This window comes from Xiphophorus couchianus, chromosome 13 (assembly GCF_001444195.1).
Source record: "Xiphophorus couchianus chromosome 13, X_couchianus-1.0, whole genome shotgun sequence".
In the NCBI taxonomy this organism is placed as follows: Eukaryota; Metazoa; Chordata; class Actinopteri; order Cyprinodontiformes; family Poeciliidae; genus Xiphophorus; species Xiphophorus couchianus.
Genome location: NC_040240.1, coordinates 11,492,360 through 11,518,221, shown reverse-complemented (window position 1 = coordinate 11,518,221; position 25,862 = coordinate 11,492,360). Strand labels below are relative to the sequence as shown.

At 40.4% G+C, this 25,862-nt stretch overlaps 2 protein-coding genes across 10 annotated transcripts in view; both read right to left on the bottom strand.

Annotated features, from left to right (window-relative positions):
- The window catches only part of aunip (aurora kinase A and ninein interacting protein), a 954,922-nt gene that overhangs the window by 830,963 nt on the left and 98,097 nt on the right, over positions 1-25,862 (bottom strand). The gene's annotated exons all lie outside the window — the stretch shown is intronic.
- Positions 56-25,624, bottom strand: nfyc (nuclear transcription factor Y, gamma). 9 transcript variants are annotated; one of them, XM_028036576.1, is made up of 11 exons: positions 25,498-25,624; positions 12,606-12,715; positions 12,440-12,511; positions 9,890-10,003; positions 8,036-8,131; positions 6,339-6,515; positions 3,516-3,584; positions 3,039-3,197; positions 2,752-2,856; positions 2,149-2,208; positions 56-1,420 (listed from the first exon to the last, which is right to left on the bottom strand). In XM_028036576.1, exons 2-11 carry the CDS (start codon positions 12,702-12,704, stop codon positions 1,304-1,306), a joined length of 1,068 nt encoding a protein of 355 aa, XP_027892377.1. In that variant the 5' UTR covers positions 12,705-12,715; positions 25,498-25,624; the 3' UTR covers positions 56-1,303. The 9 variants fall into 9 exon arrangements, with proteins under 9 accessions (XP_027892377.1, XP_027892380.1, XP_027892371.1 ...); XM_028036570.1 differs by having other exon boundaries at positions 669-1,423; XM_028036574.1 differs by having other exon boundaries at positions 669-1,423; positions 12,440-12,508.

The following is a 25,862-nucleotide window of genomic DNA, read 5'->3' as shown; positions in this document are numbered from 1 at the left end:
TAAACTCACCTAAAAAGAAGTGAGAACAAAAATAAGTACTCAAAGATGTTTTTCAATAGTTTTTTTTATTTCACAAACAGAATTGTTTTACAAAAATTAACATCAAAAATAAAATGGTACCGCGCTATTGCATGCCATGCTGGCAATTTAAACTACATGCAAAAACAACAAGGATAAAAACATTATTTATACTGTACAAAAGAAAAATAATAATGGGGAAGTTATGAGGGCAAACCTTGAAAAGTTTTATTTTCTCCAGATGGAGTCATGTGTCTGTACATGAGACATCAAGCAGGGCACAAGACAAAAGAGGGAAAAGCTCCCAGTAGGAGTGGACTGGGTAAAAATGCATAAAAAGGCAGAGTGGAGGTTCTCTGCTCTACAGACCAGATGAGGAAAAAGTCTGGAAGAGCAACATTGAGTGTGGATGCTCAAAACACAAAACGCATACACTCACCTGGGCATACACACACTACTAGCCTACACAGTTTGAAGCCCTTACAAAAGAAAGCAGTGCTCCATCAATGTGGGAAATAAACCAACAGAGTAAATAATTAAACCTTATCTGAGGTATATGGCTTCAATTCATCCAACTACTTGAAAGAAAACACAGAGTGAAGGGATATGTCTAGCCAAAAATACATTACAAATACAGAGATTTTTTTTTCCCAGTTAACTTCCAGGTGAAAATGAAAAGGCAGCAAAACTTCCCTGTTTCTTTAAAATTCAGATATGTTATGATGGAAAGAAACTGAGGCTGCTGTTTGGTTCCCCTGCACACAAACCGTCTGGGACCTTGCCAACATGCATGTATTTTTGTGTACACTACTTATACGTCACAGTCACTTTTCCCCCCGTTTTACAATGACAGCATGGCTCTTGTAAACTCTAAGTGCATCAAATCAGCTTCTGGACTGAAGGTCCACTTTGGGCTTACACAAGTGACCAAATTTACATCACACAATTCTTGCAGTCCAGAAAATGCAGAAATCAGGCCTTCGGTATTAATTTTTTTTTTTTTCCCAATGTGATGTCAGAGACAAAAGTACAAAAAGAGAACTGCTCAAAGTCTGAATAAAATGCCAATTCTGATAGGAGTCTAACAGCGTCCCTTTGGTTTTCAATCCAATGAACTAAATTTATTAGAAAACATTTGTTGCAACTTCCCCGGTCCCTCATTTCAAATCTGCGGTTCTTCCAAATATATCAGAGCGTCTCTTGTTGAAGTTGATGACGTCTGTCGGCATCAGACAGGCTGGTGAGCGTGCAGTTACTTGTTGCAGAGAAAGGCTCCGGGTTGGACTCAGTCGGTGCTGACCTGCGTGACCTGCGTTTCTCCTGTCTGGCTGGTGGACTGGATGAACATGGGCTGGGTCAGTTCCTGTCCCGCCGGCATCGTTACCTGTTGTATCTGATACAGCTGCTGTGAAAGGGGGATGAGGCAGAGGTCAAAGGCTGCCCAGGAAGAACAACACATCTTAGATGATTGTGCATCTTTTTGTCTGTTTCATCGCATCGTACCCATAAACCTGCTATTGGTCGAAATCTGCTACCAAAAAGAACTCCAACAACTTTGCGTATAACTACTTTCTAATTTTGAAAAACTCTATACAAGTTAAAAATACTCACCTCTACAAATCATATAAGGTAAAAGCTTGTTTCCCAATTTTACGCCATTTGAACTTTAAAACCTCAGTTAAAATCTACACCCCTTATTCTGACATTTTGCTTTAGATCAAATTAAGAGGTTTTTTTTTAAAATCACAATTTGTGACCATTAATTAATCAAAGATAATTTTAAAGCTGTTTAACATCTAATCCAGTTACAGAACCTTGCATTTAGTAAATGAGTGTGTTTATCTCTTGGTAACTCAAAATCAAAATGATCAGTGAGTTAAACAAGAAGTATGAGTGGCAAAGCAAAATAAAGGTAATTGTCTCAGTATAAATTAATGTAAAAAAAGAGCTTAATTTATAGAGGAAGAACTTTCTGCTCCCATCTAGATGCTCCAACCTAAAACTGAATCAAATCCTTTACCAGTGCCTAACTGTATCCACAATATTCAACTTCCTTCTGGTTTTAGCCTCCACTCTAGGCTGAGAGGTGATAAAACATTGAAATCTTAGTTGATTTTATCAATTTATTACCTGTCCATCAGTGAACTGGTTGAATTGCTGTTGTCCTTGCTGCACCTCAGTCTGCGTGATCTGAAAATGTCACAGAATAATTAATAAATACGCAGTAAGCTTCACTTTAGTCACATCTTTGATGTGTACAGTTCCAGTGACGGGTTTACAACCTGTTTACAAACACATTATCGGTATAGAATGTTATTGATTTTGGGCTTTTATTGATGCAACTGAATCTTTAGTATGAATATACAATAAACAGTAATGTAGCCATGTACAAGCTCTGTGCTTATTTCTTGATAGATATCTATTTTTCTTCTGATCAGAAAAAGTAAGAGTTAAACTAACCAACTACATCTGGGTTTAGACTACAAATTCTCATGCATATTTTATTCATGAAAATATTTGAGACTTTGTGCATCCATTTGACAATATTTGAATTTGAAGGCCAACTAAATTCAAACTTGTGCACCTATTTCATGAGTTAAACATTTATAAAAGTTATTTTTTCAACATTATACCACCTGTTAAAAAACAGAATGGTTGAAATGTATCAGTAAAGGCCCCAAATTAATAAGACATGCCATGTAACCATGAAGCTATTTTCACTGAACTCGTTACCTGCTGCGTGTTTGCCAGAGTTTGAATCTGTCCCTGCACCACCTGGGCTCCAGAGACGGGCTGTGCTAGACGAATGTACTGTAGTTGGCCTGTATTTAGCTGCACCTGCAGGGAACAGCCACAAGAGGGAGACAGACTTTGGCTCAGAACAGAGGTCATTCAGACAGGAAGGACACAGCCATTTTCCTGCTCTGGACAATGCAGAATGCTTCACTTCCAGCTGTGAAATTCAACCCAACTACACTTCATTATCTCGCTGTCCTTTTCGGGTTGGTGCAGCTTCTTACCGGGATTTGCTGGATCTCTCCTGTGTTGGTGATGATCTGCTGCATGACCTGCATGGTTTGGCCTTGAGCTTGAGCCGTCTGAGCTTGACCCTGGGCTGCGGCAGCTTGAACAATCTGCACCTGCTGGCCCTCGCCCACCTGCATGGCGACGGGCGCGCTCTTGTGGAGGGAAGAGGAGCAAACAGAAAGAGAAACAAAAACCAAACACGTCCTTTACTGCTCGCAGCGAACCACAAAAAATTCTAAAATGCAGTTTAAAAAAAGAAGAAAACTAAGCAAAGGAGGGAGGAAAATGAAGTGACATCTGAGGTTTTGAAGTGCTATCTTTCTGCGTCTGTCGCAGAGGCTGAGCTCATCCTGCGCTCAGCTCACACTTACAGGCCTCAGTCAGCCTAGGAGGACCGTTTGTGGGCGGTGGTTTTGAGAAGTGGTCTCCAGAAGTGTGATAATTGCACAAATGAAAGCATGTGTGTTTACCGTGATGGGTGTGCCTTGTGATTGCACCTGCACTTGCTGTAACTGCTGCATGGTGGCACCTTGCAACATCTGATGGCCGACAGAACAGAATGAGAAAATGAGAGAAAGACACACAGTGAGAGGGGCAGCGACTGCAGCAACTCAACTCACAAAATGTAAGCATGGGTGACGTGTATGCACAGAAAGCTTAAAGTTTTAGAATGGAAGTAAAAGCCCCAAGCAAAAAATAAACATTTAAAGCGTGTTTAGGTTATATTTCTGGAAACAAAAAAGCAAATGGTAAAAAAAATAAAATAAAAAAAAAATGAATACATAGTAGGCAAGAAAGCAGCTCAAAAGATTTGAAATTTGAAAAAAGGTCAGTGGAGTTTCAGCAAGTTAGAAGTTTATTATTTTTATAAGCTTAGACTTCCTTCCTATACTAGGTCCAAAGTATTTCTTTTTTTCTGCTAAAAAACACCAAGTATGCTGAAGGACAGCGGATATTTGGACAATTTCAACTCTGGTTGCTGCTTTAGGGCTGCCTGTAAGGTGATTGATCGAGAGAACAAACAACTCTGGCAAAAGGAGTTTCAGACGAGCTTCTGAAACCAGTACGCCTCCAGTATACAATATATCAGTCAGACCTCCACCAGAGCGACAAAGTTGCTGTTTTATGCTTTTTGAGTATTTAAAATTTACAAGATGGATTTGGAGATGTTTGCATCCTTTAGGAAATCTCAGAATTAAAGGCAAGAGTCAACATTTTCTAGAGCATAAACAAAGTTATGCTAAACACAATATATGGTCATGTAAGATGATAGAGTTTCAAATATCAACAATGTAATTACTTTCTTTATTTTAAAGTAGTAAAACATGTTACTGTGATTGCCCTCTCACACGGTGGCTAGAAAAACTACTTAAATACAGTTTTTTATTTTCTTACATCAATTTTCTTCAAAATATCTCAAGCACCTAAAAATAGTAGGCCAAAGCTTTACGAAAACTGGACAACAAAATTCTGACTGGCACATCTCTAAAAAATATTTGCTTTCAAAAGGAATAACAGTCAAAAGAAATTGGGCACTAAAAAGTACTTTCATTGATGCTTCACAGATTACCTTCTTTTTAAAAGAAAGACCTTTGTGTTATCTTAGTTCACCTGTTAACGTAATTCCCACTAAACAGCCATCGACTGAGTTTACATCGAGCGAGATCAAAGTGTGACCAGGGGCTGCAGCAGGAGCAGGACTGTGAATCACACAAGGCCTAAACTTGTATGACAGCTCAGCTAAAGGCAGTCTGCTGAAGCAGCATGAAGCAGCAACGCGACATAAAATGCAGCGACCAAACTGGAGAGAAAGAGGTACTAGGCAGAAAAAGTGCCAGGAATGAATAATTAGACAGAGAAACAACCGGATGACTGATAAACTGTTCTGTCGGGTGACGAGGGCAATATGAACCAGAGGAGGCGTGTATATTTGCCAATAGCCTGTGAGAGACTGAGTGTGTATTGTTTTCAGTTTAGAGAAGAAACAGAGTTACAGTTTTTGAAGCCTCTGGGTTGATTTTCTACATTACCCAAGTATGAAGAACTTAACAACACGAGGGACATGGTTAAAATACAGAATAGGAAAACATCTGCCTGATGTGACCCGAGAACTGGTTTATTATTCACCAACTGTGCAGGTTTTTAGGTAGCATAAGGATGGAGTGTTTTCTGTGGAGGACTTTAGAGAAAGGTTTCTGCTGTTCTATTTTCTACTGGGAGAGAGGTCAGTGTCAAAATATCTACAGTAAAAAGCAGCTAAATTTTGAGACATTTACAGTGATTGTAAGACTATTCAAAGTGTTTCAACTTTCACACCTGCACCATTTTATCACCCCCCTTTTAGTCTGGTACCCTTAAATAAAATCCAGTGGAAACAAATATTAGTTGTGTTGGCACAAGTGTTTCCTTTAAGGAAAAGTGGCAGAAAGAGTTTCAGATAATGAGGAATTAAACGATCAACATTTCCTATAGAATTAATAAAGTAATACTGAATTGAACTTAGTAAAGCTCAGTCTTGTTTTGAGTTTGCTGCAATTGATGGTGACCCTCAACACACCATTTCCTCTGTGAAACATGGTGGTGGCAGTATGATGCTTTGGTGGTACTGGTGTTCAGCAGAGATAGGGAAGGTGAACAGAGTTGATGGGACGATATATGACACTACATGGAGTTCAGTTCTGGAGGAAGATCTGTTAGAGGCAGGAAACGACTGCAGATTGGGGCAAAGGTTCACCTTCTAGCAGAGCCATAAACATAGAGCCAGAGATACAATAAACTGGTTCAATCAAAGTGTATTCTAGTGTTATAATGGCCCAGTCAAAGTCTAATCAAAATGAGAATATTTAGTTAGGCTTAAAAATTTGCATTCTCATACAATCTGACTGACCTTGAGAGATTTAGCAATGAAAAGTGGGACAATAGTTCAATCTCTAGTTGTGCAAGGCCGGGAGAGATGCCTCATAAAACTTGTAGCCATAAAAGTGAATTAAAGGCTTTTCTAGAAAGTACTGACTCAAGAGGACTGAAGATGAACCACACCACACTTCTCAGATTTTTATTTGCAAAAATAATTTCTCTGCCACTTCACCATCATGCTGTAGTTTAATACCAATAAATTACACTAAAGTCTTAACATGGCAGGAAAGACAGGAAAGTTTACTGTATGAACAGTACTGTAGAGAACTGTACATAGTTTCAGACACATAATCCACTGATATATTGCTGGATGATTTTCTTATACATGGATCAATGCGTGTGTGAAGAAAACTCTTCAGTCGTGGACTTGACTGTACCTGTCCTTGCTGCGGCTGGGTGATTATGATCTGTCCGGGCTGGATGGTGGTGGCGGTCTGCGCTCCAGCCTGCTGACCCTGCTGCGTGCCTTGCACCTGCACGGCTCCGGGCTGCTGGGCCAAGGTGAAGTAGTACTGCACCGGCTCTGCAGGCGCTACTGACTGACGCATCTCCTCCTGTAACACACACACACACACGTATTGAATCAGTCCACTACATCTCCATGAATTATTTTTGCAAGTGTAATGCTAGAGTGGAGCAGGGCTGATAAATAACTGATGGGATGTGGCTGGGGAAGAGTAACGTAATCTGCAGGCATCACACTGGGTGATAATACTTTGGTAGTTTGGAGACTTACTTGATGAATATAATTGATGAATATAATCCACTTTATTATATTACTTGTAGGATGATTAACATAACTACTGAATAATGTCAGGAACCATCCACCCTCTCTGCCCTCTTCCTGCAACATCAGAGTTTGTTTGCATTCAGTTTATTCAGCAAATTAGCGTCTCGCCCGCATGGTGGTAAAATTATTCATTTTAATAATTAATAAAAACTGACCCGTGCCGCCCTGTTTCATAAGTGAGTAATGAGCAGGGCTTCATCAGGACGATGTTCCTCCACCCCCAGAAGTGTAAACACCCCTCTCCCAGCTCCATGACAACACAGCTGAGAGTGTAGGATGTTTACAAGCCTGAAGACAGTCCACTTGACAACAAATTTAAATATCTCACTTTCCCATCTGGCACACTAGAATGACATACAGACATCATTTGCCTGCTCCCGCATTACATATATATATGTCTTTAGATCCTGTTACAGACACTGAAATGATCCTGGGAGCAAACAAGTTGTTTTGCAAATAGTCAACAGCACTATGAACCACTCAGGAGCATTCATTAGTTTTATTTCTGGAGTTAGCGCTGGCCGTTTGTGGCAGTAAGAAGCTGCAAACATCCGACTGAAAGCCCTCACTGTCAAAAGTCCAGCTTCCAGTCAAGGATGTTTACAGCACCGCGGTGCCGACAGAGATGACCGCTCCAGTAACTGGCTCATCTAGATGTGAAAACCTGAATGTGTAAGCAGCAGGTAGAGCCGGTTTATGCTTGATTGCATAGGCAAACATATTTGACACAATTGAGATCTTGTTGTGTTGCCATCATAGCTTTAATCAGCTACATAAAAATAGCAGCAAGGAAATGACATGCACATCACATTTCCACGCTTTCCTGCAATCTCTTGCACTGCTATCTATACTGTTACTACCGTTCACTCTAATTATTACTGTGTTATGTGCTCAGTTTGGATGCACTAACAAAAGGTGGTTAAAATCTGAATTTCTCATTTTTAGGGCCTCACCGGCACCTAGCTGGTGTAAAAATCAACACTGGATCTTTTCCTCTCCATTGGTGAACACACCAAGGTTAAGAGAAACCAGGTGAAAACAACACTCTTCGGTGAGGAAGTTGCTTCACAGCTATGCTCTAAATTAATCATGCTTCTGAAATATTTATCTTTTAACTAAAACATTTGCGTGTTTTTCTTTAGCAGTGTGAGATAAATCCCTCATTTATAGAGAAGTAAAAAATCCTTAAAAGCACACACTGTAGTGACTCCTAAATGTGTAATGTTTTGTTAAAAACCTCTCAGTTTTCCCTGTGACTGGTGACAGCAGCGTATGTGTTCCTACCTGTCGTTTAGGGGGCTTGAGGTCATCCCGGGGCACGATGTCAATCAGGAAGTCAAACTGGTCAAACTTTGTTATTGCCATAGCAATGTCGTTCCTCTGTAAAAAAATAAGAGACACAGAAGGTCAAGTGTAATTATCCTAAATTTATATATGCATCTCATATATATATATATAAGCATGCCTTATGGTCTGAGTGCATCACTCCCAAAATAACAATGCCGTTTCCAGCAGCAGTGGAACAGTCGTTTACTTTAATAACTGAGTTAGAAGAAGAGTGAAAATGAGTTTAAATACAAATAATTTTATTCATATATTAATCATTAACAAAACTTGAGAAAAAAAAAACTTGTTAAAGCTTCAATTAGTAAGTGTTGGTTGTAATTGTAGCATACGAGAACAGACTAGAAACAAGAACAAATGTATAACTACTGCTAGCCTAGATCAGTGAGATGAACGTTTAACTTTTAGTGAATAAAGGCCAGCCAGTCACTATAACAGTCCTGCCAGAAATGTGTCCGAGATAAGTGGGAAAGAACAGGAATGACATTTTCCTCCTGGGCACATGCTCAGCTTCTATACCCTTTCCTACATCCACAGCGGTGTTTTATCTCTGTGGAATTTTCCACAGGATATTGGCTGTCAGGACCCCCCCATTGTGGCCTTCCTTGTAATGCAGGCTATTTATAGTACCTTGATTAATATCTGGTAACATCAGGTCACATCTACACTTGCTCTATTGATGAGAGTTGTTATGGTGACCCAGTTGGCGTGGCCTCTCCGCACACCAGGAATCTGCATATGTGTGAGTAAATGGAGGACAATGCTTTTTTTCCTCAGTTAAGTCAAAGTCCGATAACAGATTCATGAGTACGACCCAGCTAACGCCTCATATTTATTGTAAAATTGCATTGACATGCAAGTTTGTCGCAATAGGGCAATTAATCGCATGATAAATTAAAATGAGCTTGACAATTCTCATTCTGATGATTAATATTTTTTGAAGGGCAACTTTGTTTACAGAGACTGAGTAATCCATTTTCTTCATGGTTTTGGTTGTTCTGTTTTATTTAGGATATTTAAAATATCTTCCAGTTCCAGTGTTAAATGTTCTTTACAAAATTAATGTTTAATAGTCTTTGAGAAGGCGAACTTGTATTATTATGCCATTATCGATATATTACTTCAAAATGGTCTCAAAAGAAGCAATATTATCGTTTATCACAATAATTATTGGGACAATTTATCGTCCAGTAAAATAACCATAACAGGCCTATTGACACAGTAGATTAGATTTTTTGTTGTTTGGGGGTTTAATTAAATGTAAACTATGCAGATTTATAAAAACAAAGACATTAACCCACTTGAAAAAGATCAAAAGGTTTTGATAACAACCACAATTTTAAACGTGTTTTATTGGGATTGATGTAATGGACGAGTGGAAGGGATATAATGCACGACAACCAGATGAGAAGATATAGGCTGATTTTACTCTAACTCCTTTTTTCTCTTGTATTCATTCATGTTCTAAAGTTTTCATAAAGCAGATCAGAAACAATGAGTTACCATCCCCACACTCTTTATCTCAATGGAGGATGAAAGAACTTAACAGAGACAGTCTTTAAGTGGAGATTGGTATGGAGTGACATAAAGGCACTAAGTGAACAGAAAGCGACAACAGAAAATATCTTCAAACAATAATCATTTATTTTAAAAAAAAGGTAAAAACATAAATTAAGAAGTAGTCAAAGGGTTAAATTTGTTCCTGGGACTAAAACTTTCAAAGCTCTGGTTATCAAGAGGAAGAGGAAGTGAAAACAGGAAAGCAGATGTCACGCCACTCAATGAGCGTCTGACCTGTAGTGTACGCCTCTTGTTGTCCTCGGTGTGGATCCACGCTCTCAGGGTGAGCTCCGTGATAAAGATCTGAGCGGCTTTGGCAAACAGGACCGGAGCTTCGGCGCTGATCATCTGTAGAGAGGACAGTGTCACACCTGATTAAACATGCCTGTACACCCCAACGTGAATAACCCCGAGTTAAGGAGGAAATACCAAATGCACAGAGATGGAACACTACTACAATATACTGAAAGAGAACATCTATGTACTCTCATTAAAGCTGAGAGATATTTCCTAACAGATTGCTTCTTATTAAAAGCATGCATTTCATTTGAGTAAGTCAGGGAAATCAAACTAATGGACATTCACATATAGTCTTAATGTAGATCATGTGCTATATTAATCACACGCGCTGCATAAATGCAATAAAAGCTGCTGTGTCAGAGCAGACAGAAGGGTCTATCCCAGATATGTTAGTCATCTGCTGATCTCTTTACTGCTTTAAGCTCCTGCTTTACTAAGAGGATAGGACGCCACTCTTGACACGGCACATTGAAAGCACATGCATGTTTTCTAAGCTTTCTGCAGGAGACCAAACTTTTTGTTACGGGAGCAAAATAATCTCACTTTCATGAGTCATGACTGAATACAACTGAAGACGTCAGAAGATCTAATATGTCTGCCATAGCCAATAAAGTTAGAGATGACCTAAGCAGATCCAAGGAGTAAGGTAATGGTATCAAGATTAGAGGACTGTAGAAACTTTGTTAGCCACTTAATGAAGTTTGCCCTTTTGTATACTGCTTTGTTTCTAGACACTTTAATTCATCCATCCATCGTCTATATCTGCTTAATCCTTGCAGGGTCATGGGAGGCTGTGTCTACCTCCAGCTGTCAATGGATGAGTCGGCAGTAGGGCTGCATCGAATTAGGAAAATAAATACTAGCCATAGCATTGCTGAAAATTGCAATGAGAGTACTGAACATGATTACCCCCATTTCTGTCTCTTTACTTTTGTAACAAAACGTCTTCACCATTCTCTGTGAGCTTCAGCATCCACCTCTGAAGTCTCCATGAGGTGTGATCGATTAAGGGCTGCTCAGGTTCATTTAGCTAGCTAAAAATATCACTTATATGAAGAGAGTTAATGCTTTACACTTGAAATATATTATCCTTTCAGATATTGGACTCATGCAGCCCTTTAAAATTGCAATATTGTAATTTTAAAAGGGCTGTAATTTGATTATATTGGGCAGTTTTCGTTTTTAGAGGAATGCATAGTGAAAGCACAAAAACACAGAAGGTCAGTTAAAAACATTTTACATCTATTGGTCACAACTGGGGAAAAACAAAAACACACCCATGACTACTTATACAGGAGAATAGGTAGCAAAGGGTTTAATGATCAAGCTTTCTAGTGTCATTGTGGTTCGTCAGGTTTGTGGAAGTTTTATGGATTTGATTAACAGAGGTAGAAAATGTAATTCTCTACTACAAAGAACTCTTTTTATTTCTGGCAGATTGATTAAAATTAAATTTAATTATTAATCCCAAAGGGAAATTAAATGATGTTTTAGCTCATTAATTCAGATTCTTCAAAGAGTTATTGAAGATGATGATGGCTGTTGGCAGGAATGATCTCTTGTAGCAGTCTGTATTACAGCAAATCTGAAGAAGCCTCTGACTGAAGATACTCTGTTTTCTCAAGACAGTCTCATGTAGAGGATGGTCAGGGTTATCCATAACTTTCTTGAGTTTATGAGGATTCCTTCTTTGCATATTAAAATTAAGAAAGTTATGGACAACAATAACTGGTGCATAGTAGTATCTTGGTTATGGGAGATTACGATGTGACGAACCCATCAGATGGAAATCTATCAAGTCACTTTAGGGTTTCCATCTGTGGTAGCAACACAAGCAGAGAAACTGTCCTTTAATATTTGTTCTTCTGTGGTTAACATACACACCCATACAGACCCCTGAGGGTTGTTTGGTCCAGTTCTTCTATTGTTTTGAATGGATTGGTTAACCCTAAAGATGATTTAGTGTCACATTTTGTCTCATTCAAAACAATTTGTTAAAACTGTAATCAATCCAATAATCCAATATACTCTTGGAAGCTTTTTAAGCTTATGAAGAATCTGTCCTAATGGCAAAAGGTGTCGAAGCTGGACGGTTTGGCAGATCACATAAATAAAATACACAAGATATTTCACATTTAATGAATTGGTGGCTCGGATTAATTAATGTATTTTGTGTGTCTCACAACATGCTAAATTAAAAAAAATGCTCATTCTGTACATCTGAGATTTTATATTTTTATTCATCTATATGTCATTTTATTCTTTGTGTTCCTGCAAAGCTGTTTGTCGCCATCTGTGAAAAGTGCTACATAAATAAACTTTACTGAGGTATTTAATGCTATGTTTTCAAAAGGATTATAATAGCATTTACACAACATATATTATAGTTTCACTAAATCCCTTCAAAGTCCAGTAACTGTAACAAACTCCTGCAAATTATAGTTATTTCCTCCAAACAGCTCATCACTTAGCTTCTCCTGTTACCTTGACATCCTCATCCAGCTTCATGATTTTCTTGATTCGAGCCAGGGGAAGCTCCTGCACACGAAAATCCTTCTGGAAAAAATCCCCAATAGTTACTTGGTTACTACACATTTCAGAAACAGTTGACCACATAAGATGCGTTAGTCTGTAAGCAGCTTCAACGTACTATGGTCAGGTTCCTGATCTCCTCCATGACTCGAGGCCAAAAGGACTGCAGGGTCTGCTGGGCATCGCAGGGTCCAGCTCCAAACGCATCTACCGACATCTTCTAATTGGCTGCGCAGAGGGAAAATGAGACTGATTTGAGCAAATCACCATTGAGGAAAAGAAACGCTAACAATATGAGAAAAACAAATGGTGACGACAGAGGACACAAGACATGTCAGTCCAAACCAGTCTTGAGCTGCCGAGAGTTCTCAGACTTTGTCAACACATCATATCTTATCACAACCTGTAATTACAACATATTGAAATCAAAAGAGAGCCGTAACAGGCTTCTATTCTTGTGGTTTTAAGATGGTGACATGATAAATGATAAAGAAAAAAAAAACAACACACAAACAGAGCAGCTGTGCGCACCCGGACTGTCAATGGCTCTTTCGACTTCGCCACTCAACTGAGGCTCCTCAACAAACACGAACATTTCATGTGCAATTAAATGCAGCTTATGACCTTAGCAGCAGGGATGACGCTAAACCTCTGATGTAAGAGCGTTTGGGGGATAGAAAAACCTCTTTGTGACAAAAAGGAGCAATTTAAACAAATCCAGAGAGGAGAAATTCATGATTCAGCCTCTTGCATAAAGAAAGTCTTGAAAAGGGGTCGGCCAGTTTGAAAGAGGATCCAGCAGGTTACTATGGCATGCCAGGAATCTGGTTTGGGAATACTGGCGTGCCTGTCTGAGCTTGTAGAGCTTAGAGTGCGTTGATCAGAGACACTCTCCCTTTTCTCTTTAACTTTATGAAAAGACTCGGCTCAGGGGAAGAAATCATGGAAATGAAGAGACGATTATGGAGGTATTAAGACGTGTTTTAGAGTCTATAAGGGAGAAAAGGCATCTTGTCAAGTCTTGTCAAAAGTTCAGTATTAATCCAGCATTAAAGACAAAGTGCCAGCAGTTTTAACTAAGGGAGGTGAGAGATAAACAGGGCCACAGATGAAATGCTGCACAAGCAAGAATTGTGGGTCAAATGAGACAGAAAGCGGGACAAATTGGGAGAGACAGAGGGACATGACGCAACAAAGGAAAGCCTGCGCTAGATGTGGGGGATATAACGATATTAGATCATGAAGGATTACAACATATCAGCAATCTACCAAAGCAGATAGATCGTGATATTTACTATGAGGCATTTTATTAGCATTACCATTTTAAAATTTTATTAATTTTGGGTTATTTGACAAATATATGTATGCAGATGGTGTTAAGGTAAAACAGACATATTTAAAAGATCAACAAGTCTTAAACACAGGAGCATTTTGGCGTTTGGAGACATTTTTTATTCTCACTTCTTGCAAAAAGAAACAGAGCGCTGTCTGCTGCCTCCAACTGCTTCAGAGGCTAGCTTAGAGTTTTTGGAAGCATCAGTAACTTAAAATGTAATATGTTGAATTAAAGACATAAATTACAGAAAATACATCAACTCAATAGCAGTACTAGGTAAATTAATAGTTAATTATAACTGTCAACTTAAGCTGATGTTTTTCAGAAGAAGTCTTGTACTTTTGCACCCTGGTTAAGCAACATCAACACCCTCATGCAGCAAGACTGATGGCGGGTTTTACCCCCAAAGCTCCCATTTTCAAGTAAAAACCTGTCAAATGTAAACGTTCTCATGAACAAGTAGAGGATTATGCAACAAGTATTTGACTTAGGATACAGAACACCAGTTTCAGAAGAAAACAATTTATTCTATGGGCAAAAAATATGGAGAAAGAAATGAATGAATAAACTTACAAATCTGAAATCTGAAGAAATGTTATACAAACTCTTCAAATTTGGATGTATTTGAGAGGCTGAAATTCAGGCAAAATGCGATGATTAGATTGAGAAGACTTTTTAAGACATCGCAAAAATCTTGTTTTGGTAAGTTAACATTTAGCTGAATGTCTGCGCTCTTCAGACTGGTCTGCTCTGACTAATTAGTCAAAACAGACCGGTCTGCTTTGACTAATTAGTTGCCAAACTATAAAAAAAATTGTTACTTAAGGAAATTAGTATGTTTGCTGCTAATACAGCAGATTACAACTTACTTCAGCCCTTCACAATACACTGCACCTCAACATATTCAAAATTAACTTGCAATAATATCCTCTTTGCTAGTAAAAGTCTCAATGTACTTACTAAATTTGGCTTAACATAGGCTCGCTACATTTTTATTGCAGGTCAACAAACATGAGACTCTATTCCTAGTCCAGCAAACAGGATACGATACAAAATCCACCCTTTCACTCAGTGACCCGAGTTCTGCATCAGCTTCTTTCTTCATGCTTACCTAAGAGCAGCTGTAAATATTTTACACTAATATGTCACTGATTGAAAACGTGGGCCCTTCAGCTGGTTGATTTCTGACAGGAGAGATGAGTCTCTCTGGCAGTCGTACAGGTTACTGAATAATACAGAAGAAGCACTGCTGTATCCTGCTCTGTCATTCAGTTTTTCAACAGACAGTAGCCTAAATCAATACGACATAACGGCGGGTGAGGAGGGGGAGGGTTTATATAAATCAATCGGGCCGCTTGAAGCTATGCAAGCCAGGCTAGTGATTGACCTTGGCAGTGTCTCCCCTTCCCTCGCTGACGCTCTAGTGTCCAGTTGCATTTCAAGGTTGATTGAAGACCCGCAGTCTCCAGAACAATCCCAGCATTCCACGGGACAAGGATGACTAATGGGAATTGTAGTTTTATTTTGCGATCATGCTCACAACAGGTGAATGGACTGACCTCCAAAGGTTCTTTGAGCCGTCTGTAGCAGCACTCAGTATGGTGATAATGGTAAACAACACATTCTTGTGTTTCCACACATGTACAGTCTGTCAGCTTATGTGGCTTTCTCCAGCTGGTAGCCTGATAAGGAACAATAATTAGACTATTTGTTTAATGATAAAGATGACCGTCAGGCTGTCAATCATGATAACGTCGCGCCACTAAACACACATCTTCCCAGTTTGCTTTTCTGTTCTCTTTAATCTGCAGATCCTCTAAAGTTCTCTTTTAAAAACTTCAAGAGTAAAACATGAACTAAAAAGCACCCAGAAGCGACCTCCCCGACCTTTTTCTAACTGTATAACCTTCAATGTAAATAAACAACCACACACTAACCACAGCTCCAGGAGGGCGAAGTCAAGTCAACATGCGAGAAGAGAGGAGAAAGCAAGTGTGACGAGAGGAAGGCTAAAACGTGAGAGAAAGAGGAGCGGAGCAAAGTATCAACATGCCCTTTTAGCATTTAGCTTTTCTAGTTAGTGGATTCCTCCCGCAGTAAACGATTATTAACATGATTTTCTTATGTTTTGCATCAATGGAAATTTTACGTGGGAGCCAGTGTGTCAAACTGTAGTAGGTCGGAGGTTGATGCAAACAGTTACAGGAAAAGAAAAATATTTTCTTTCCAGCGATTAGCACTTTAAATTTAAGGGTTTTTTTTTCAAAGTACAGGTGAATCAATTAAAAATTTTCCTTGCACATACAGATCTCCAGTTTCTCGAATGTCTGAGTCTGTGGTTCAATTTCTTAAGAACTCTAAACACATTCAAGTGAAAATGCATATATGGGTTTTGTGGCTCAGTGGTGGTGCAGGCGCACCATATATGGAGGCGATAGTTCTTGACACATCTGTCACGGGTTCAATTCCTGCCTCCTGTGTGTTTTTCCCATGAGCATTTTCAAAATGCTGAGGATGATGAAGTACAAGAACAAAACGTACTGATGATTCTAACGTTAAAAAAAACGTTAGACTTATCAGTTAATCGTAGCTGATATCATCGTTGCAATACTTAACCATAGGATGCAATTACAAGTTTACAAGAGCTTTTTAATGAATCAGGAGAAAAACTACTTTAATTTGAGTATCTGATCTGCCAATCACATAGTACAGTCTATAAAGAAATCTTTTGTCGACTGATTGATGACTCTAGTATTACTTGGATGGAAGCTTGTATTATAGAAATGACTAAGCTTATTAATCATGGTCACTCATCCCTTATATTGCTAATGAAAATCACCCTTAGAGAAATCTTTCAGCACATTTAACTTATTTTAAACTTCTCCCTCCAGATGCGCCGCCATTATTCCACTGTACAGGGACAGAACAGACACACTGATCTGCACTGCTTTGTTCTAGGCTGCTACCTTATGCTACATTAGGACAGAAAATGCTGAACTCTTCCCTGCAATGCTGTTTCCTTCTTCAGGTCACAGGGAGAGAAAAATGACTGTGTTCGGTTTCCTGAAAAGCAAAGCCCCGGGTCTGAGTTTTTGAGTGCAAAACGTTTGTCCCGTTACAAACTTTGTTCGACGCAGCAACTTGATCTTCCTCCCTTGTGTCTTCCAGATCTCTACTCCCATTTCTTCTCTGGCACGCCTCGACCCGCAGCTAAGTGTTCCTCGCTTCCTCCGTCTTATTTTCGTTCACCTGATCGCCCTCCTCCATCCTCTCAGAGAAAGTCAATGCTGCTCTGCTTGCAGCAGCTGAATCAGCGCTAACGTTGGTCTTCCAGCCCCAGTACCTGCATCCCTCCTCTTTCGACCTCAACCTCATCTCTCTTTTTTACTCTCGCTTTCTGGAACTTCCCTTTAAGTGGCCGCTCATGGGAAAGTTGTCGACTCACTTCAAACCTGACATGTCAATGCTTTAAATGAAACTTTAAGCCCAGTCTAATAAACCTCATAAATATCTTAAATATCTGATCATTTTAACACCATAAAACCTCAGACACTGACAAGCAGAGGCCTTCCTTTTTAAAAGTATATGTCGCACCGACTTTCCATTTTCTTTGTTACAACTTGTCCATTTTAATTTTGATTGATTCAGATTATTTGTTTCCCAAAGACTAAACTCCACACAAGTTTTTTTTAAAAATGTCTGTGTTCTATGACAGGTTATAAAACAAAGCAATTACAAAACAATTCACATTTTTGCAGCAAAACATATCTAAACTACTGCTAAACTCCGACTTGTTAGAAATTATTAAGTTCAAAATAGTTTGGATGATGCATTCATAGACCAAATTCTTTTGGTACTTTATAGTTTTTGACCAGTCTGGCTGGTCAAGGAAAAACCCAGTTCGTCAACTGATTGGTGCATCTCTAATAAGTTTAGATTCTCTCAAAGTAAAACTTACTGAAGCTCTGGATGGTTTTTCTTCTTGGAAAGTAAGGTGATCAAACACAAGTAATCAAAGAGTAAATATAAAGCCGCCACAATAACAGAGCGCTGCCCATTTTACTGTAAATGATTAAATCACTTGAAAGACATTTTCTCTCTAATGTGACACCGCCTCCTGTGGGATTACAGCTCCGCTGGCACGTCTTGAGCAAGAGGTTAAATCCTAACAAACTGATGAAGACGAAGCAGGTTTACAAAAAAATGAAGCTTTAACTAGCCAACTTGCTGAACAGAAAAAAATACAACTGTGTTTTATCTCACAGTTTAGCTGAGAAACAACCTAACGTTTTATAAGACAGCTTTACTCTGATGAATGAAGCACAGTGTAAATATCGAGTGTCAAGCTGACATTTATTTTGAAGCATAGCCCTGAATAAAGGAGGGTTGAGCATGCAAACTATGAACTATCAAAGCACTTCCACTTATGCACTCTCTACCCCCCAACCACCACCACAAACAGCACACAAAAGAAAACTGGCATGGGTACAACCTGCAGGGTAAATAATCTACCTGGTCAGAAAAAACAGAAAAAACAAAAACAAGACGTTTTCAGCCAGGAATTACATATTAACGACTCATATACTGGTGCAAATGTTTGTTGATTACAAAAAAAAAACAAAAAAAAGAGTTAGGGTATTAATGATGAACACATACAGTGTCCATCCACCTGATCCATTCGACCTCTTCTGATCAAACTAGCTGACCGAACGGCCCTGCAAACTTTGCCCTTGGTTCTGCTTCATGCGAACTCCAGGAAGTGCTAGTCAGTGATCTCCCAAGGTCATTCACCAGAGGAGCGAGAGAAACCAGAGAGGGAGGAGGGAGAAAAGGGAGATGAAATGGAGAAGGGGAGGGGGGGTGGAAAAAAGGACAGGTTTTTCCAACTTTCGCTGCAGTAGCTTAGTGACCCCAGCAGTTCAGGCTTTCCACTTTCTAAGAAGCTTAATGAAAACATAGCATACCGCATGCATTAGCTGCGTTTGGCATTTCTCTGTGAATTTCACTTCTTCTTCTCATCTGTCTCCACATGTCTACCGCTCGCTTGCAGACAGAGATACCGCAGGAGTCCGTCTCACATTCCAGTGACCTTCATCCAATCGCTAGGCCTGGTCTCTGGCATCGAAGAAGGCAGGGCTTAACGTACCTGCATGCAACAAACCCACACACCGTCTTTAGTGATGGTGTACACATGGACAGGGCAAGGGCAAAAGAGTGCCGTAAGGTTGCAGCGGCCGTGGCCATCTTAACGTTTCATTAACAAGGTTTGTTTGGGTTTTCTGCACTCTGTAGGCCTGTAGTTTAGTGTAGGGCTACAAACAATATTCAAATCTTATTCAGACAGCAGCCAACCCTGGGATTTGGCAACAAGGGCTCCAACTTAAGAGTTATTTTTAGACTGCCTCTCTTTTTAGACTGCCACCCCCTCCCCACCCCACACACACCCCGACAGGACTCTGTTTTGTCAAAGGCACCAATGGGGAACTTTGAATCCGAGAGCACGAGAGGAGGCAAGAAAGAGTCAGAGGCGAGTGAGAGAAGACGCATCCTCCGAAGACTCCATCAGAAAGGATCAGATCAAACTATTAGCCTGCTTCGCCCCTGAAGCTGACAAGCTGACAGACACACAGTCTGTCCCATCTGTGTGTCTGGCACTGTCGGGGAGGGGGGCCCGGGGGTCCTGAGGTCACTGCGACCAGCTGCACCTCCACCCCTGGGGACCTCTCGCAATGTGACAACACTGAGAGGTGTCCAGTTAAAGTAGAGTTTTGCCAATCAATTGGCAACAGATCAGAATCGGAGGATTTTCTGAAAAATGGGAATTTCTCCCGAATATTAAACAAGAGCAACAGCATGATCCACTGCACTTTTTTTGAGTTTAATAAAAACAAAATCTGATACAAGATAAGAGATGAGGAAAATGTGATACATAAATTGGAAATAATCATAAAAATCTCCAATTTTAAGTTGGATTCAACTAACTTAAAGCAAACCTCCTCTCCTTGGAGATGCCTTCCTTGCAGCAGCACAGTCTGGCAATAACAAGTTAACCAGAAGGTCAGAGTGAGAAAGCAAAGCAGCACTTTAGGAGGCACCCTCAATATCAGCGCCAATAAGACAGAAAAGTCCATCTGAACACTAAGTCCGATTTTGGCAGCAGCAACTCTTCAGTTCAGTCAATATCAGGACACAGAGTGCATGTTTGTGTACACAGCGGCCCAAAGTCAAAGCTAGTGACGCGCAAAGATGACATTTCACTTATTAAAATGATTTAAATGACTCCAGCCTGACATAATTTAGTAAAACCATCAGTGGTGCAGCAAAGTGACAGGTGAAGGGCATGGATGAGAACCATAATACTAATCTAGGAAATCAGGAGAAGGAGGGAGGAGGAGGGGAGGGGGGCTGAGGACAGCTGTAAAGGACAGACTCACTCTCTTCCCTACAGAGTGATGGAGACAGACTGAAGTCACTTAAGATAAAGAATTTACTGAGAAACTTAAAGCAACTTCAGCTGACGGATCTCTCTCTGTGAGCATGTTAGCCTGTAAGACTAGGACTTACCCCCGTGCCCTTCATGGTGAACAGCCTGGCCTGTTGGAGTGCAGCAGAAGAGATGGAAACAGATAGCCCAGCTCAAGTCTCCTTGAGGGGAGCAGCACCGAGCGACGAGGCTGACAGAAAAACTCTCTCATGCTCCTCCACTTCCTGCAGCTCCCTGATCGTATCAGCAGACAAAAGGCACTCTGGCTCCACGGGACAGTTTTGAAAAGCTCTAAACCCGGACACAGAGTAAGGAGCAAGGACCCCCTCTGTATCTCCTCCCCCTCCCCCTTTTCTTTTACACATTGCTCGTCTCCTTCAGCGGTCCCCAAGGTCCTTCTAAAAATCTCTAATTCTCTTCTTACCAAGTCTCCTCAACTTGCTGACCATCTCCCCCTCCACCCCCCCCTCCCTCTGTCTTTGTTCTTTTTAACCTTTCTCCCTCAGTTTGGTCAGTGACCCATGAGTTTGTCTTTGAGCTGACCCCACTGGCTCGGTTCAGAAAAAGGACGAAAAGAAAACAGAAAAGCGGCGCGGCGGCACGCAAACAGTAGATCGGCACTTCTGACACACAGGCAAAAATCTCCAGCCTCCTTCCCCTTTAACATTCAAGCGTAATCAATCTAGCATGCTACATGACACTCAAGCCCCGCCCCCAACGCTGCTCCCACCTCACTCTGGTGAACCGGCCAATGGGAGGGCCGGGTGCTCACACGCCATTGGTCGGTGCACGCACCCATCAGCTGTGACACGTCCCCCCCGCTCCACTGCTTTTCTCTGCCCAACCCCCTTTCACTGACAGCCAACTTCCTGCTCTAAGTTACCTTGAGCTGCAGGATAGGGGTCAGGGAAAAGAAAAGAAGAAGAGAGTGCAGCTGAGCGACGGTGGAAAACAGCAAATAAAGTTGCGGGAAACTCCGTGGGGAGTGTGTGAGGGTGTGTGTCGTGGCCGCTTGCCTTGGCATCGTCTTTTCCCTGGCGGTCTCCGTCCCTCCAGCTGCTGGTCGGATGAGAAAGGCTTCACGGGCTGCTCTCTGACAACTGCTTTCTGCTTATTTACAATGTCAAACTAAATGTCTCCGTCGGCCCCGCCTCCGGTCCGACGTTACAGGTCGGCACGTCGGTGATGCAGGCGGCCGAGCTCGCCCCTCATTGGCCGAGGGAAATGCCAGAACTGATGCCGCATGTTGCATCCACATGATTTAAAGTACAAAAGCATACTAAAACCAGCCTCCCCGTCTCATGCGTGTACACAGGCTCACATGCACATCCACACAAATGCACATTTTGTCCTTGCCTTGTCATTTATCCTAGCTCAGAGGCGCAGGTACATACTGCAATCGTTTACCCTAAAACCAGCCTGTTTGTTGTAATGACATGCACTGATGATAATATATAAAAAAGACTATTTGTCTACATGGATGAAGACTCATACAGTAATTTTATCAACGGAAAAGATTTTCTCTAAAACCGATCATTTAAGGAGCTTTGCACAAAAAAGTCCTGGAGATAAATCAGCTGACTGGACAGCAGTTGTGGGAGATGGAGGGGATAAGACAGAATATGATTCCCATTTTATTTGTGGTTAAACAAGACTCAAAAGATACGGGTGAAACCCTGTAAACAAAGACATTATTGTTTTGACCCCAAAGACCTTTGCCCAAGGCAACTTCCACAATTAAAACGTCATCAGAAAAGCCACATCAGCAATGTCACACACAATGCCCTTTTTGCTAAACAATCACTGCTTTGATGTGCAAACTTTCTATAGAGAGGACTTAAGTTTGATGTACCAAAGCAGGGTATTCCTGCTCATGTGCACAACTAGTAATGAATTTTGAAACCACCAATGAGATAAGTCATATGTAAACTTAATAAGAGAGAGAGAGAGAGAGACATGTCAGACAGTAAAGTTTTGCGAAACAGCTACATGTGACTGCAAATCTAGACAGAAATGTGAAGCACAGAAAGGTGAGGATAGAGAAAAAAGAAAGCTAACCTGTCCCATCAATGAACAGCCTGGGGGGGAGGGGAACCGGAAGGATGGAGAAGGACAGAGAGGAGAGCTGTTATGGGATGGGAGGGGTAGAACAAGTGAAGGGAGGGAGAGGGAACAAAATAGAAACTCAAGAGACACAAAGCCAAATGTTCCCTTTTCTATTTTTGCAGGGAACATGGGGACTGGAACAGGTACTGCAGGCATCAGGTTAATGATTGCATCGGAGCTGCATAAAGATCAATCTCTCCCAACCGTGGACGACATGCTACAGCGCTTTTCAACTGACCCGAGCGCTGGGCTACCCAAAAGGCCTCAGTAATGACACCTAACAAGGTCACCATACCAACGAAACCTTCCCATGACCCATTCTGCCCGTAGCATGGCCGTGTTTGTTTGTACTGACTCTGTTTAGAGATAAACAGAGTCAGTAAAGACGTTAGACGTTAGGTTTCATAAACACGCAGAACCCTCAGGGTGCCGAGGCAAGCCATGCGTTCACCACAAACGTACAAACACAGAACCACCTGCAGAATTAAATGGTTAGCAGGCTGATTTGCTCAAAGGTTATTCACATCAAGAGATTGTGAGTGTTTGGATTAAATATGCAGTGGCTTGCACACGTAATCATTTTGTCACACTACAACCACAATCTTCAACATTTGTTTTCATGATTTTATGTGACAGATCAACGCAAAGTAGCACATAAATGTTATGTGAAAGTAAAATGAGTCATGGTATTCAAAACTTTTTTGCAAATGATAAGTGTTACATTTGGAATGCATTTGTATGTGACTTTTATTGTAGAACCCTTAAACAAAATTAAGTGCCACAAATTGTTTTCAGAAGTCTCCTAATGAGAAAATATACTCTCACAATGTGCAGTTTAAACTTAGTACAAGCTCAAATGCTTTCTATGGCGAAACTAATTAGAGGAAAATATTTAAATGTGATAAAATTGCTGAAAAATAGGATAACAATGTCTTCAGATGACTTTATTTGCTATTAAACACTGTCCCTACTACTCTATGATCACTACCATCTCCTCTACTAAAGGAATACTCCCAGCGTGAGCAATATGGGAGGTTAGTACATCCAAATATTTGGGGATAACACAACAGCAACTATTTATCATACAGTCCACAAATCTGGCTTTTATGGACGAGTGGCAAGAAGAAAGCCATTTTTGAAAGAAAAGCATAAAAAATTAGGTTTGCACTTTGACACAGCTAGCATCTGCTAGAAGGCGCTCTGGTCAAATCAGACCAGAATTTTACTAATGCCTTGAATACTCCATCCCTATTGTGAAACACAGTGGTGGCTGCACAATGCTGTGGGGAAAGTGGGGATGTTTCTCCTCGAGAGGGACAGAGAAGGTAATCAGAGATGTTGTGAGGACGCATGAAAGTAAATACAAAGAAAACCTGAAAGAAAACACGCTAGAGGCTGCAGACAGGTATGTTGACACACCCCGCAAGACTCACAGCTGTAATGGCAACAAAAGGTACTTTTACAAAGCATTGATTCGGAGGTGGTGGGGGGATGAATATGCATGGGTGCCATCGTTCACAATAGTTATTTGAAGAAGAAAAGGAATGGAAATGCATTTTATTTTCCTTCCATTTTTACATTCTAAGCTTAACTATGTAGGAATCTGTCTTTCTCTAAAGTGTAGTACATAAAATCCCAAGTAAATACGCTGACATTTGTTGAGAAAAAGGGTATGAACTCCTCCACAAGCACAATAGAAATAGGAAACCAGCTCCTAGGTAAGATAAGTTGTGGGAAAGTCTGCAGGACTGAAGGTTTTCTGAACAATGTCAGTGGAAACTATAGAAACTCAAGTTCTTTAGATCTACAGGGAACATTCACAGGAATCCACAAAACAGGTGCCACTTTCATCAAATTCACAAAATTCAGCATAAAACTGCTATGTAAGAGTAGTAAAAAAGTAAACAAATTTGTTCAGTGAAAAATAACCAGAAAATATCACACACAACACATTTTTTTGACAATCTGATTTCATTTTTTTTGTATTAGTACCTGAACTTTGTTATATCCTGAAGGTTGAATATGTTAGCTGTTGGGTTTTAGAAATATTTACCGTATAAAGGCATTGTTCATGTAATACTGTATCCTAGTTTATGAGACAAGAGATTGCATTGTTCCTCCAACTGCAACAATGTATTATGAGGTAAAAGCAGAAACAAGGTTGTTGACTTGGCACATTAATATGAAACGTGCATTTTTTTCATCAATTAAGAAATAAGTTTTAAAAATAAATGCTTCTTAAAAGAAGAAAACAAGGCCTATTGTATAAGCATATTGAAGTTCTCGCTTTAATTTGGTACATTATCTGAATGCTGTGTACATTTTTAGCATCAATGACACTGTAAACAATGCTAAATCAGCACACAGGAGCAGCGAGCACGGTAGCAAACGCTAGCAGTTTGATTCCACAAATATCAAATCGAAGTGCGGTGTTTAACTTAGTCAACTTATACGCTAAACACCAACCAATACAGGGTACATTTTCCGCTAGTGGTTAACCTCGGGTGGTCAGTTTCGGTGCTATTGTACAATATATTACTGAAGTTTACGTTAGTTTGCTGGAGATGTTCACTGGTTGGTTGTGCAGCACAAATATCTATTCGCCGACTGTGCGATTATAGTCACTAATTACGAACGAGTCCTGCCACCACATGAAAGTTTGCAAAGCTTGGAAGAAACAGCCTAACCAATAAAGACGACGTTTGGATCTGTCCTTCAGACCAATCAAACCTCGGACTAGATTCCACCAATCAAGGTTTTTAAGGCTAAGTTCGTTCTGCAACTGACGCCATTCGAGCTCTCCTTGAGCTGGCCACTGCGTTCATTAATCCCTGTTGCGAGAACCAAAATGGCGCACACGGAACATCAGTTTCGTGACCGCCCGTGATCCTTTGAGCGGGCCACCAATAAGCGCCTCAGAGAGCGGGGAGGGAAATGGCGCCTGTGTTCATCTTCCAAAACAATCGTCTATTGGTCAAGAACAGCAAATGAAATTAAGCCAAGTAATTGCCCCCACTTTCGTACATCACAGACAGCTTTCGTGATAGCACCACACACGTAAATTTATTTCAGGTTCTTACTCACTTTCTTTTACGGGTTCGTTCGAAGTGAAGTCCGGCTCAGCGTATTATTTATTTTATTTAGCTAGCAAAGGGAAACAAGATGGCTGCTGACTCTAACCGGAAAGACATTTACGCGATGACGTAGGAGCTACGTACAAAAAGACCGGCGGAGTTCAATACGGGTTGTTCGCATCATTCACATCATTTATGCCTACAAAAATTAAAACTTATATTTTGAATACTTATGTCTTCAAGGTGGTTTTATAAGAAAAAGAATATTCATCGAGATATAAAATAACTTTTGTTTTTGATAAGAGTACTCACTAAATTATAATTATTGTGATGATAAAACAGAACACAAATGTAAAAAAAACCCCTGCCATTTCT

Excerpts from the sequence above, each read along its gene's own strand:
- nfyc (XM_028036570.1), bottom strand. The coding sequence starts at position 12,704 with ATGTCGGTAGATGCGTTTGGAGCTGGACCCTGCGATGCCCAGCAGACC. Across the intron at positions 3,585-6,338 it reads CCCAGCCGCAGCAAGGACAG|ATGTTGCAAGGTGCCACCAT; the intron begins GTACAGTCAAGT and ends GTCGGCCATCAG. Across the intron at positions 2,209-2,751 it reads CTCTGGCAAACACGCAGCAG|ATCACGCAGACTGAGGTGCA; the intron begins GTAACGAGTTCA and ends TGACATTTTCAG.